This window comes from Triticum dicoccoides, chromosome 5A, assembly GCF_002162155.2.
Source record: "Triticum dicoccoides isolate Atlit2015 ecotype Zavitan chromosome 5A, WEW_v2.0, whole genome shotgun sequence".
Taxonomy (NCBI): domain Eukaryota; kingdom Viridiplantae; phylum Streptophyta; class Magnoliopsida; order Poales; family Poaceae; genus Triticum; species Triticum dicoccoides.
In genome coordinates this window covers 300,902,624-300,915,418 of record NC_041388.1, presented here as the reverse complement: position 1 = coordinate 300,915,418, position 12,795 = coordinate 300,902,624, and the positions used below count along the sequence as shown (strand labels likewise).

The window sequence follows — 12,795 nt, the reverse complement described above, 5'->3', positions numbered from 1 at the left end:
TTTACTCCAAGTTTCGACCCCAAGGCTCAACATATAAATAGAGGGGTAGGGCTAGCACCCAAGACACATCAAGAAACACCAAGCCGTGTGTCGGCTACCCCGTCCCCTCTAGTTTATCCTCCGTCATAGTTTTCGTAGTGCTCAGGCGAAGCCCTGCGGAGATTGTTCTTCACCAACACCGTCACCACGCCGTCGTGCTGCCAGAACTCATCTTCTACTTCGCCCCTCTTTTTGGATCGAGAAGGCAAGGACGTCATCGAGCTGAATGTGTGCTGAACGCGGAGGTGCCGTACGTTCGGTACTTGATCAGGACGGATGGTGAAGGTGTACGACTACATCAACCGTGTTGATAAATGCTTCCGCTTACGGTCTACGAGGGTACATAGACAACACTCTCCCCTCTCGTTGCTATGCATCACCATGATCCTGCGTGTGCGTAGGAATTTTTTTGAAATTACTACGTTCCCCAACAGTCCGCCCCCGCATTTTCACCTCTCCCCCGACCTAGTTGCTCTCGGTCCCTGTTTGATTTGGCCAAGCCGGCTGCTGGCGGCTCTCTAGCGGTAGGGGCCCTATCTGTTGCTTCTCCTGTGACCATGGATGGGGATATAGGATGCTTGGTTCCAGGGCGGCGGCCCTGCTAGTGGGAACTGTAGTGTTCGGTGGCGGAACTCATGATTCAGGTGCTCCCTAGCTACTACGGCTGTGGGGCGGCGTGGTGGCTAGGGGTTGACATCTGTGCTGGTGCGACGACAGATGTCATGTCTTGGTGCATCGTGGGCGGAGGTGAAGCTTTCTTGCTGGGGCAAACACCCCCCGCGTTGGCCAGATCATCGGAGGCGGCATCCATGGACGTTGTCAACTTCGCGGAGTCTCTGTCGTGGCTGCTTCTTGCCCTTCGTCGTGCTTCGGGTGAAAATCTTGATCCTTTGGATCGGATAGTGGTGGCACTCCAGTGTCGTAATCCTCCCGGATACACCGCTTTGGCACTATTGGTTCATCGGGTATCAACTCCGCCTCTTGTTGTTGGCTTGGTTGAGGGCTCCATTGACTCCACAATGTGGTTTATTGTTCATCCTTTGTCTTTGTGGAGTTGGTGGGGGTGTAGTTGTTCTCTGGCACCTATGTATCTCGCTTCGGGTGTGTGTGGTGAGTTGTCTCGAGTTGTAAGTTGATCATTGCTTTATCTATAAAACGGAGCAGAAGCCTTTTTCAAAAAAACCATGAACGTCCCTAAATCGGTGCCCAATTCCTTCTTCCGAATGCTCATCTTCTAATACACAAACCATTTTATTCTTCTCTTCATCATCACCCAACCAAAATCCTGACATTTGATCTATAATTGCATTGCATATTCTTTTGGCAATTTATAAGGACGCTGATAACGCCCACACGGTGGCATACTAGACATCCGCCCACACACCGTGTGTGGTGCAAGTAAAAGGCAACTGATACGTCTCCAACGTATCTATAACATGCTATATTATATTCTGTTTTGGACATTATTGGGATTTATTATACAAATTTTTATTATTTTGGGACTAACCTATTAACCGGAGGCCCAGCCCAGAATTGCTGTTTTTTTGCCTATTTCAGAGTTTCGCAGAAAAAGAATATCAAACGGAGTCCAAACTGAATGAAACCTTCGCGAACGTGATTTTTGGAAAGAACGTGATCCAGAGGACTTGGACCCTACATCAAGAAAGCAACCAGGAAGGCACGAGGTAGGGGGGCGCGCCTACCCCCCAGGCGCACCCTCCACCCTCGTGGGGACCATGTTGCTCCACCGACGTACTTCTTCCTCCTATATATACCTACGTACCCCCAAACTATCAGATACAGAGCCAAAACCCTAATTCCACTGCCGCAACCTTCTATACCCGTGAGATCCCATCTTGGGGCCTTTTCCGGAGCTCCGCTGGAGGGGGCATCGATCATGGAGGGCTTCTACATCAACACCATAGCCTCTCCGATGATGTGTGAGTAGTGTACTTCAGACCTTCGGGTCCATAGTTATTAGCTAGATGGCTTCTTCTCTCTTTTTGGATCTCAATACAATGTTCCCCCCCTCTCTTGTGTAGATCTATTCGATGTAATCCTCTTTTGCGACGTGTTTGTTGAGACCGATGAATTGTGGCTTTATGATCAAGTTTATCTATGAGCAATATTTGAATCTTCTCTGAATTATTTTATGTATGATTGGTTATCTTTGCAAGTCTCTTCGAATTATCAGTTTGGTTTGGCCTACTAGATTGATCTTTCTTGCAATGGGAGAAGTGCTTAGCTTTGGGTTCAATCTTGCGGTGTCCTTTCCCAGTGACAGTAGGGGCAGCAAGGCACATATTGTATTGTTGCCATCGAGGATAACAAGATGGGGTTTATATCATATTGCATGAGTTTATCCCTCTACATCATGTCATCTTACTTAAAGCGTTACTCTGTTCTTTTGAACTTAATACTCTAGATGCATGCTGGATAGCAGTCGATGTGTGGAGTAATAGTAGTAGATGCAGGTAGGAGTCGGTCTACTTGTCTTGGTCGTGATGCCTATATACATGATCATACCTAGATATTCTCATAACTATGCTCAATTTTGCCAATTGCTCAACAACAATTTGTTTACCCACCGTAATACTTATGCTCTCGAGAGAAGCCACTAGTGAAACCTATGGCCACCGGGTCTATTTTCCATCATATTAATCTCCCGTCAACAAGCTATTTCTTATGCCGTTTTTATTCTGCTTTATTTACCATGCATCTTTATCATAAAAATACCAAAAATATTATCTTATCATATCTATCAGATCTCACTTTCGTAAGTGACTATGAAGGGATTGACAACCCCTTTATTGTGTTGGTTGCGAGGATTTTATTTGTTTGTGTAGGTGCGAGGGACTCGTGTGTGGCCTCCTACTGGATTGATACCTTGGTTCTCAAAAACTGAGGGAAATACTTACGCTGGTTTACTGCATCACCCTTTCCTCTTCAAGGGGAAACCAACGCAGTGCTCAAGAGGTAGCAAGAAGGATTTCTGGCGCCGTTGCCGGGGAGTCTACGCAAAAGTCAAGACACCAAGTACCCATCATAAACCCTTATCTCCTGCATTACATTATTTGTCATTTGCCTCTCGTTTTCCTCTTCCCACTTCACCCTTGCTGTTTTATTTGCCCTCTCTCTCTCTGTCCTCCTTCTCTTTCCCTATTTGCCTCTTTTTGCCCGTTTCTTGTTTGCTTGTGTGTTGGATTGCTTGCCTGTCACGATGGCTCAAGATAATACCAAATCGTGTGACTTTACTAATACCAACAATAATGATTTTATTAGCACTCCGATTGCTCCTCTTACTGATGCTGAATCTTGTGAAATTAATGTTGCTTTGCTGAATCTTGTCATGAAAGATCCGTTTTCTGGCCTTCCTAGTGAAAATGCCGCTACCCATCTAAACAACTTTGTTGATTTGTGTGATATGAAAAATAAGAAAGATGTGGATAATGGTATTGTTAAATTGAAGCTATTCCCGTTTTCGCTTAGAGATCGTGCTAAAGCTTGGTTTTCGTCTTTGCCTAAAAATAGTATTGATTCATGGAATAAGTGCAAATATGCTTTTATCTCTAAGTATTTTCCTCCCGCTAAGATCATCTCTCTTAGAAACGATATCATGAATTTTAAGCAACTTGATCATGAACATGTTGCACAATCTTGGGAGAGGATGAAATTAATGATACGTAATTGCCCTACACATGGTTTGAATCTTTGGATGATTATACAAAACTTTTATGCCGGATTGAATTTTGCTTCTAGAAATCTTTTAGATTCGGCCACGGGAGGCACTTTTATGGAAATCACTTTAGGAGAAGCTATTAAACTCCTAGATAATATTATGGTTAATTATTCTCAATGGCACACTGAAAGATCTACTAATAAGGAAGTGCATGCGATAGAAAAAAATAATGTTTTGAGTGGAAAGATGGATGAACTCATGAAATTATTTGCTAATAAAAGTGTTTCTTCTGATCCTATTGATATGCCTTTGTCTACTTTGATTGAGAATAATAATGAATCTATGGATGTGAATTTTGTTGGTAGGAACATTTTTGGTAATAACGCGTATAGAGGTAATTTTAATCGTAGGCCGTATCCTAGTAATTCCTCTAATAATTATGGTAATCCTACAACAATTCTTATGGAAATTTTAATAAGATGCCTCTGAATTTGAGACTAGTGTTAAGGAGTTTATGAATTCGCAAAATAATTTCAATGCTTTGCTTGAAGAAAAACTGCTTAATGTTGATGAATTGGCTAGGAACGTTGATAGAATTTCTCTTGATGTTGATTCTTTGAAACTTAGATCTATTCCACCTAAGCATGATATCAATGAGTCTCTCAAAGCCATGAGAATTTCCACTGATGAGTGCAAAGAAAGAAACGCTAGGATGCGTGCTAAGAAAGATTGTTTTGTGAAAGCGTGTTCTTCTAGTTTCGCTGAAAATAAAGATGAAGATCTAAAAGTTATTGATGTGTCCCCTATTAAATCTTTGTTTTGCAATATGAATCTTGATAATGATGGGACTGAATATGATCGACCTTTACCCAGAAGGCGTTCAAAAAATTCGAAGTCTTTAGATCTTGATGCTAAAATTGGTAAAAGTGGGACTGAAGAGATCAAAACTTTAAATATTAATGAACGCACTATTTTGGATTTCAAGGAATTTAATTATGATAATTTCTCTTTGACATATTGTATTTCCTTGTTGCAATCCGTGCTAAATTCTCCTCATGCTTATAGTCAAAATAAAGCTTTTACTAAACATATCGTTGATGCTTTGATGCAATCTTATGAAGAAAAACTTGAGTTGGAAGTTTCTATCCCTAGAAAACTTTATGATGAGTGGGAACCTACTATTAAAATTAAAATTAAAGATCATGAATGCTATGCTTTGTGTGATTTGTGTGCTAGTGTTTCAATGATTCCAAAGACTTTGTGTGATTTGCTAGGTTTCCGTGATTTTGATGATTGCTCTTTAAACTTGCACCTTGCGGATTCCACTATTAAGAAACCTATGGGAAGAATTAATGATGTTCTTATTGTTGCAAATAGGAATTATGTGCCCGTAGATTTTATTGTTCTTGATATAGATTGCAATCCTTCATGTCCTATTATTCTTGATAGACCTTTCCTTAGAACGATTGGTGCAATTATTGATATGAAGGAAGGGAATATTAGATTCCAATTTCCGTTAAGGAAAGGTATGGAACACTTCCCTAGAAAGAAAATTAAATTACCATATGAATCTATTATGAGAGCCACCTATGGATTGTCTACCAAAGATGGCAATACCTAGATCTATCTTCGCTTTTATGCCTAGCTAGGGGCGTTAAACGATAACGCTTGTTGGGAGGCAACCCAATTTTATTTTTATTCCTTGATTTTTGCTCCTGTTTAGTAATAAATAATTTATCTAACCTCTGTTTTGGTTGTGTTTTGTGTGTTTAATTAGTGTTTGTGCCAAGTAGAACCGTTGGGAAGACTTGGGGACAGTCTTTTTGATCTTGCTGTAAAAAATAGAAACTTTAGCGCTCACAAGAATTGCTGGAATTTTTATTTGGAAAGTGATATTTAGTTAATTCTTTTTGCAGATGATTAATGCATAAATTTCTCACGTCCAGAGATTTATTTTAGAATTTTTTGGGTTCCAGAAGTTTGCGTTAGCTACAGATTACTACAGACTATTCTGTTTTTGACAGATTCTATTTTTCGTGTGTTGTTTGCTTATTTTGATGAATCTATGGCTAGTAAAATAGTTTATAAACCATAGAAAATTTGGAATACAGTAGGTTTAACACCAATATAAATAAATAATGAGTTAATTACAGTACCTTGAAGTGGTGTTTTGTCTTCTTTCGCTAACGGAGCTCAGGAGATTTTCTATTTTAAGTTTTGTGTTGTGAAGTTTTTAAGTTTTGTGTAAAAGATTTGATGTATTATGGAACAAGGAGTGGCAAGAGCCTAAGCTTGGGGATGACCATGGCACCCCAAGATAATCTAAGGACACCTAAAAGCCAAAGCTTGGGGATGCTCCGGAAGGCATCCCCTCTTTCGTCTACTTCCATCGGTAACTTTACTTGGAGCTATATTTTTATTCACCACATGATATGTGTTTTGCTTGGAGCGTCTTGTATTATTTGTATCTTTGCTTTTTAGTTTACTACAATCATCCTTGCTATACACACCTTTTGAGAGAGACTCACATGATTTGAAAATTATTAGAATACTCTATGTGCTTCACTTATATCTTTTGAGCTATATAGTTTTTGCTCTAGTGCTTCACTTATATTTTTCAGAGCACGGTGGTGGATTTGTTTTATAGAAACAACTGTTCTCTCATACTTCACATAGATTATTTTGAGAGTCCTACAAAACAGCGTGGTAATTTGCTTTCATTATGATAGGCATTCAAGATTAGTAAAAAAATTCTCATGAGTGTGTTGAATACTATGAGAAGTTTGATACTTGATAATTGTTTTGAGACATGGAGATCGTGATATTAGAGTATGCTAGTTGAGTAGTTTTGAATTTGAGAAATACTTGTGTTAAAGTTTGTGATTCCCGTAGCATGCACGTATGGTGAACCGTTATGTGATGAAGTCGGGTCGTGATTTATTTATTGATTGTCTTCCTTATGAGTGGCGGTCGGGGACGAGCGGTGGTCTTTTCCTACCAATCTATCCCCCGAGCATGCGCGTAATACTTTGCTTTGATAACTAATAGATTTTTATAATAAGTATATGAGTTCTTTATAACTAATGTTGAGTCCATGGATTATACGCACTTTCTTCCTTCCATCATTGCTAGCCTCTCTAATACCGCGCATTTTTCGCCGGTATCATACACCCACCATATACCTTCTTCAAAACAGCCACCATACCTACCTATCATGGCATTTTCATAGCCATTCTGAGATATATTGCCGTGCAACTTACCACCATTCCGTTTATTATGACACGCTCCATCATTGTCATATTGCTTTGCATGATCATGTAGTTGACATTGTATTTGTGGCAAAGCCACCGTTCATAATTCTTTCATACATGTCACTCTTGATTCATTGCATATCCCGGTACACCGCCGGAGGCACTCACATAGAGTCATATTTTTTTTCTAAGTATTGAGTTGTAATTGTTGAGTTGTAAGTAAATAAAAGTGTGATGATCATCATTTTTAGAGCATTGTCCCAAGTGAGGAAATGATCATGGAGACTATGATTCCCCCACAAGTCGGGATGAGACTCTGGACTAAAAAAAGAGGCCATAAAAAAGAGAAAAGACCCAAATAAAAAAATGAGAGAAAAAGAGAGAAGGGACAATGCTACTATCCTTTTACCACACTTGTGCTTTAAAGTAGCAACATGATCTTCATGATAGAGAGTCTCATATGATATCACTTTCATATACTAGTGGGAATTTTTCATTATAGAACTTGGCTTGTATATTTCAATAACGGGCTTCCTAAAAATGCCCTAGGTCTTCGTGATCAAGCGAGTTGGATGCACACCCACTTAGTTCCTTTTGTTGAGCTTTCATACACTTATAGCTCTAGTGTATCTGTTGCATGGCAATCCCTACTCACTCACATTGATATCTATTAATGGGCATCTCCATAGCCCGTTGATACGCCTAGTTGATGTGAGACTATCTTCTCCTTTTTTGTATTCTCCACAACCACCATTCTATTCCACATATAGTGCTATGTCCATGTCTCACGTTCATGTGTTGCGTGAAGATTGAAAAAGTTTGAGAACACCAAAAGTATGAAACAATTGCTTGGCTTGTCATTCGGGTTCTGCATGATTTAAATACTTTGTGTGGTGAAGATAGAGCATAGCCAGACTATATGATTTTGTAGGGATAACTTTTTTGGCCATGTTATTTTGAGAAGACATAATTGCTTAGTTAGTATGCTTGAAGTATTATTATTTTTATGTCAATATTAAACTTTTGTCTTGAATCTTTCGGATCTGAATATTCATACCACAATTAAGAGAATTATTGAAATTATGCCAAGTAGCATTCCACATAAAAAATTCTGTTTTTATCATTTACCTACTCGAGGACGAGCATGAATTAAGCTTGGGGATGCCTGATACGTCTCCAACGTATCTATAATTTTTGATTGTTCCATGCTATATTATATTCTGTTTTGGACATTATTGAACTTTATTATACACTTTTATATTATTTTTGGGACTAACCTATTAACCGGAGGCCCAGCCCAGAATTGCTGTTTTTTGCCTATTTAGAGTTTCGCAGAAAAAGAATATCAAACGGAGTCCAAACGGAATGAAACCTTCGGGAACGTGATTTTTGGAACAAACGTGATCCATAGGACTTGGACCCTACGTCAAGAAAGCAACCAGGAAGGCACGAGGTAAGGGGGCGTGCCCTCCACCCTCGTGGGGCCCACGTTACTCCACCGACGTACTTCTTCCTCCTATATATACCTACGTACCCCCAAACTACCAGATACGGAGCCAAAACCCTAATTCCACCACCGCAACCTTCTGTACCCGTGAGATCCCATCTTGGGGCCTTTTCCGGAGCTCTGCCTGAGGGGGCATCGATCACGGAGGGCTTCTACATCAACACCATAGCCTTTCCGATGATGTGTGAGTAGTTTACTTCAGACCTTCGGGTCCATAGTTATTAGCTAGATGGCTTCTTCTCTCTTTTTGGATCTCAATACAATGTTCTCCCCCTCTTTTGTGGATATCTATTCGATGTAATCCTCTTTTGCGGTGTGTTTGTTGAGATCGATGAATTGTGGGTTTATGATCAAGTTTATCTATGAGCAATATTTGAATCTTCTCTGAATTCTTTTATGTATGATTGGTTATCTTTGCAAGTCTCTTCAATTATCAGTTTAGTTTGGCCTACTAGATTGATCTTTCTTGCAATGGGAGAAGTGCTTAGCTTTGGGTCCAATCTTGCGGTGTCCTTTTCCAGTGACAGTAGGGGCAGCAAGGCACGCATTGTATTGTTGCCATCGAGGATGACAAGATGGGGTTTACATCATATTGCATGAGTTTATCCCTCTACATCATGTCATCTTACTTAAAGCGTTACTTTGTTCTTTTGAACTTAATACTCTAGATGCATACTGGATAGTGGTCGATGTGTGGAGTAATAGTAGTAGATGCAGGCATGAGTCGGTCTACTTGTCTCGGACGTGATGCCTATATACATGATCATACCTAGATATTCTCATAACTATGCTCAATTCTGTCAATTGCTCAACAGTAATTTGTTTACCCACCGTAATACTTATGCTCTCGAGAGAAGCCACTAGTGAAACCTATGGCCCCCGGGTCTATTTTCCATCATATTAATTTCCCGTCAACAAGCTATTTCTTACTGGGTTTTTATTTTGCTTTATTTACTTTGCATCTTTATCAACAAAATACCAAAAATATTATCTTATCATATCTATCAGATCTCACTTTCGTAAGTGACCATGAAGGGATTGATAACCTCTTTATTGCGTTGGTTGCGAGGATTTTATTTGTTTGTGTAGATGCGAGGGACTCGTGCGTGGCCTCCTACTGGATTGATACCTTGGTTCTCAAAAACTAAGGAAAATACTTACGCTGCTTTACTACATCACCCTTTTCTCTTTAAGGGAAAACCAACGCAGTGCTCAAGAGGTAGCAGCAACCCACACGGGCTATGTGTGGGCGAACATTTGAACTGCCCACATATGTGGGCGCAGCTACTTCGTGCCACAAGCCCAACAAGTATTGCTCTTCTCATCCCACGCGTGTGGCACGAAGCAAAAATGCCCACACGTTCTGCTGCAGCTACGTTAGTTACTCGCGGGATGACGCTTTAGTTGTCAATCCGGGATGGCAAATTTAGTTGTAAAAGTATGGCAACTCTCTCTGTTTTGGTTAGGTCTTTCTAACCTGATGTCTACTATGTTTGTGGTCTAATTTTTTTTGTCCCAGCTTTTTTTTGTTCCTTGTTGCTCTGTATTTGTGAGAGCTTAGATGTGACATCCTTAGAAAACATCTGGATGTGAATTAGGCAAACTGTTTTGGTTAACTATAGTTGTCATGTTTAATTTATGGGTAGTTGCCACGTGCACTCAAACCATAGTTGCCATATGTGCTTACCTAGTTGCCATGTGTGTTTACCTGGTTGCCACGTACACGCAATTGTAGTTGCCATTTACCAACGAATCATAGTTGTCATGTGTGTTTACCTAGTTGCCGCGTATGCGCAACTGCAGTTGCCATCTATCACCATACGAACGTCGTGTGGGCGAAGAGCAGTTCACCCACATACGCGTGGACTGGTTGGTGACTGTGTGAGCGGGAAATGGTTCGCCCACACGGCGCAGCTGGCAACCGCGCGCTGGGGTCTTGTGGGCGAGCGCTCTGACGCCTACGCAAGCGCTATGCCTACGTGGCACTGAGATTCATTTAGAATTCATGTAAAACATAATTAAGGTGGATCAAAGCATGTGGACGATGTGTAAAGGTGTTATTATTTGGGATTTATAAAGACTTTTCTTTAGAACGCAACTTACAAAGACTGACATGGCATTGCTTGCACAACAGCCTTGACAATCGGAACTTGCAGATAAGATTTGACTAGTCCGCCATGGGAGACCGGGCATAGAGACGTGTCGAAAGTGCAAGGCAGCATTGGCCAGGAGCAGCAACCCGTTATCCTATGGGGCCCACCAAGCCCTCTAGCCGGTCCCACTGTGAGCGCGCCAGGCCACAAGATAAGGGACCAGGCTCTCTCAGCCGTTCGAACCCCGCGAACGTGTCGCCACCGGGATTCTCCCGCCGACGTCCCCCCATGCAGACTTGTCTAACTCTCGTCCACAAGACGAAAACCCAGCCAGATCAAAACACAAGGCCGGACGCTGCACCCTGCGCTCCAGCTTGTTTGCTGCGCGTGACAGAGCCGACGGAGGTGAGTGGGATACGGGATAAGCGTATATATAGCCCGCCTGGGCGCTGGGTGAACTGAACCGATCGACCTCGCGGGCGGCGATGATCAAGGCCGAGCCGGAGCTCCGTGGCCAGCTACGCGGAGGCGGCGGCATGCTGCAGCAGCGCTGCGACTCGTGCCGGTCGGCGCCGTGCGCGTTCTACTGCCGCGCCGACTCGGCGGCGCTCTGCGCCGCGTGCGACGCGGACGTGCACTCGGCCAACACGCTGGCCAGCCGCCACCGCCGCGTCCCGATGGGCGCCGTGGCCCCGGCCTCGCCTGCCGGAGGGCCCTTCGTCGTCCGCCCCGGCGGCGTCAACTCCTCCTGGCCCATCCGCGAGGGCCGGAGGTCCTACTACGACGACGGCGAGGGAGAGGAGGAGGAGGAGGAGGAGGCGACGTCGTGGCTGCTGCTCGACCCGCTCCGGGGCTCGGAGGGTGACGCGCCGGCTTTCGGCGACGCGCTCGTCGCTGACTTCCTTGACCTCGGACGAGCAGGCGAGAAGGACGCGTCGAGCAAGGAGTACCGCGGCCACGGTGTCGAGAGCCACGAGGGCAGCCACGAGCTCGTCGTGCCCGGCGAGCCGGTGGCGCAGCTGCATGAGCGGCAGGGCTTCACGGCGGAGATGTCGTACGATGCACAAAATTCTAACCATGGGTACGGATTTGGCGCAACATTCCAACGCAGCGTGAGTTACTTGCATGAATTCTATGGACTTGATCTCTATCTAGCAACTGTTGGTCCTCGGCTCCTAGCTACAAGCCTATAAGATCTCCACACAGCTGTTAATAATTTCTAGATATGCAAAACCTTGATCTCAATTCCCTTCTAATGCCACAGTACGTAACCATGGAAATCTCCATGCATGTCCATCTTATCCTACTTGTCTCTCATCTTATTATTTCCAGCTTTCAATGTCATCATCACCGGACAACAGTAGCACCGTTCAGGATGTGACCAGCTCGTACATGAGGAGCAGCGAGAGCAGCGTCGACCTCTTCTCAGCGGCGGCGCACATGTCGCCGCAGTTCATGGGCATGGCCATGGACAGGGAGGCCAGGGTGCACCGGTACAGGGAGAAGAGGAAGATGAGGCGGTTCGAGAAGACCATCAGGTACGCGTCGCGGAAGGCCTACGCCGAGACCAGGCCACGGATCAAGGGGCGGTTCGCCAAGCGCGCCGACGCCGACCTCGAGGTGGACCAGTACTTCTCCGCAGCCGCACTGTCCGACTCCAGCTGCGGCGTTGTGCCCACTTTCTAGGCCGGCTCGGTGGAGAGACCATGAGCGTTCCTCCTTCCATGGTCGATCGACGCCTACATGTTGGTTGGCTCTCCTTAATCTGCCAAATATTCAGAAATTTATTGGAGGCGTCAAAGCTTCACCTGTAAATATATGGAAAGATGCCGGATAGATCTTTCTTCTCTTCTACCTATAAAAGGCTAATGAACTGACGTCAGATAACAAGCAAATTCGCGCGAACGCTTTAGTTGTCATTGGATGAGGCGCACGGATCTTGAAGCAGGCCCGTCGCCACATCAGCTCTGTTCGCTGAAACTTGGCTTCAGAGCGAACACAGTCCCAATTACCCCTCGCCATACTCGCCTCTATTCCTATTCGGCCGCATTCATCCCCCTCTTCTCCATTCCCTATTTACACATTTTCGAGGCGGGCAGTGACGGTGACAAGACCGAGCTCACCGATGCAGGGTGTGCTGGTGAGTGGCGATGGGCCGGATGAGGCGCACGGATCTTGAAGCAGGTCCGCCGCCACATCAGCTCTGTTCGCTGAAACTGGGCTTCA

At 43.7% G+C, this 12,795-nt stretch overlaps 1 protein-coding gene across 1 annotated transcript; it reads left to right on the top strand.

Annotated features, from left to right (window-relative positions):
- The first annotated feature begins 10,872 nt into the window (after positions 1 to 10,872).
- LOC119301130 (zinc finger protein CO3-like) lies at positions 10,873 to 12,446 on the top strand. Its single transcript, XM_037578035.1, has 2 exons — positions 10,873 to 11,681; positions 11,902 to 12,446. The coding sequence occupies exons 1-2, from the start codon at positions 11,055 to 11,057 to the stop codon at positions 12,253 to 12,255; spliced, it is 981 nt and encodes a 326-aa protein (XP_037433932.1). The 5' UTR covers positions 10,873 to 11,054; the 3' UTR covers positions 12,256 to 12,446.
- The last annotated feature ends 349 nt before the right edge of the window (positions 12,447 to 12,795 follow it).

Excerpts from the sequence above, each read along its gene's own strand:
- LOC119301130 (XM_037578035.1), top strand. The coding sequence starts at position 11,055 with ATGATCAAGGCCGAGCCGGAGCTCCGTGGCCAGCTACGCGGAGGCGGC. Across the intron at positions 11,682-11,901 it reads GCGCAACATTCCAACGCAGC|CTTTCAATGTCATCATCACC; the intron begins GTGAGTTACTTG and ends TATTATTTCCAG.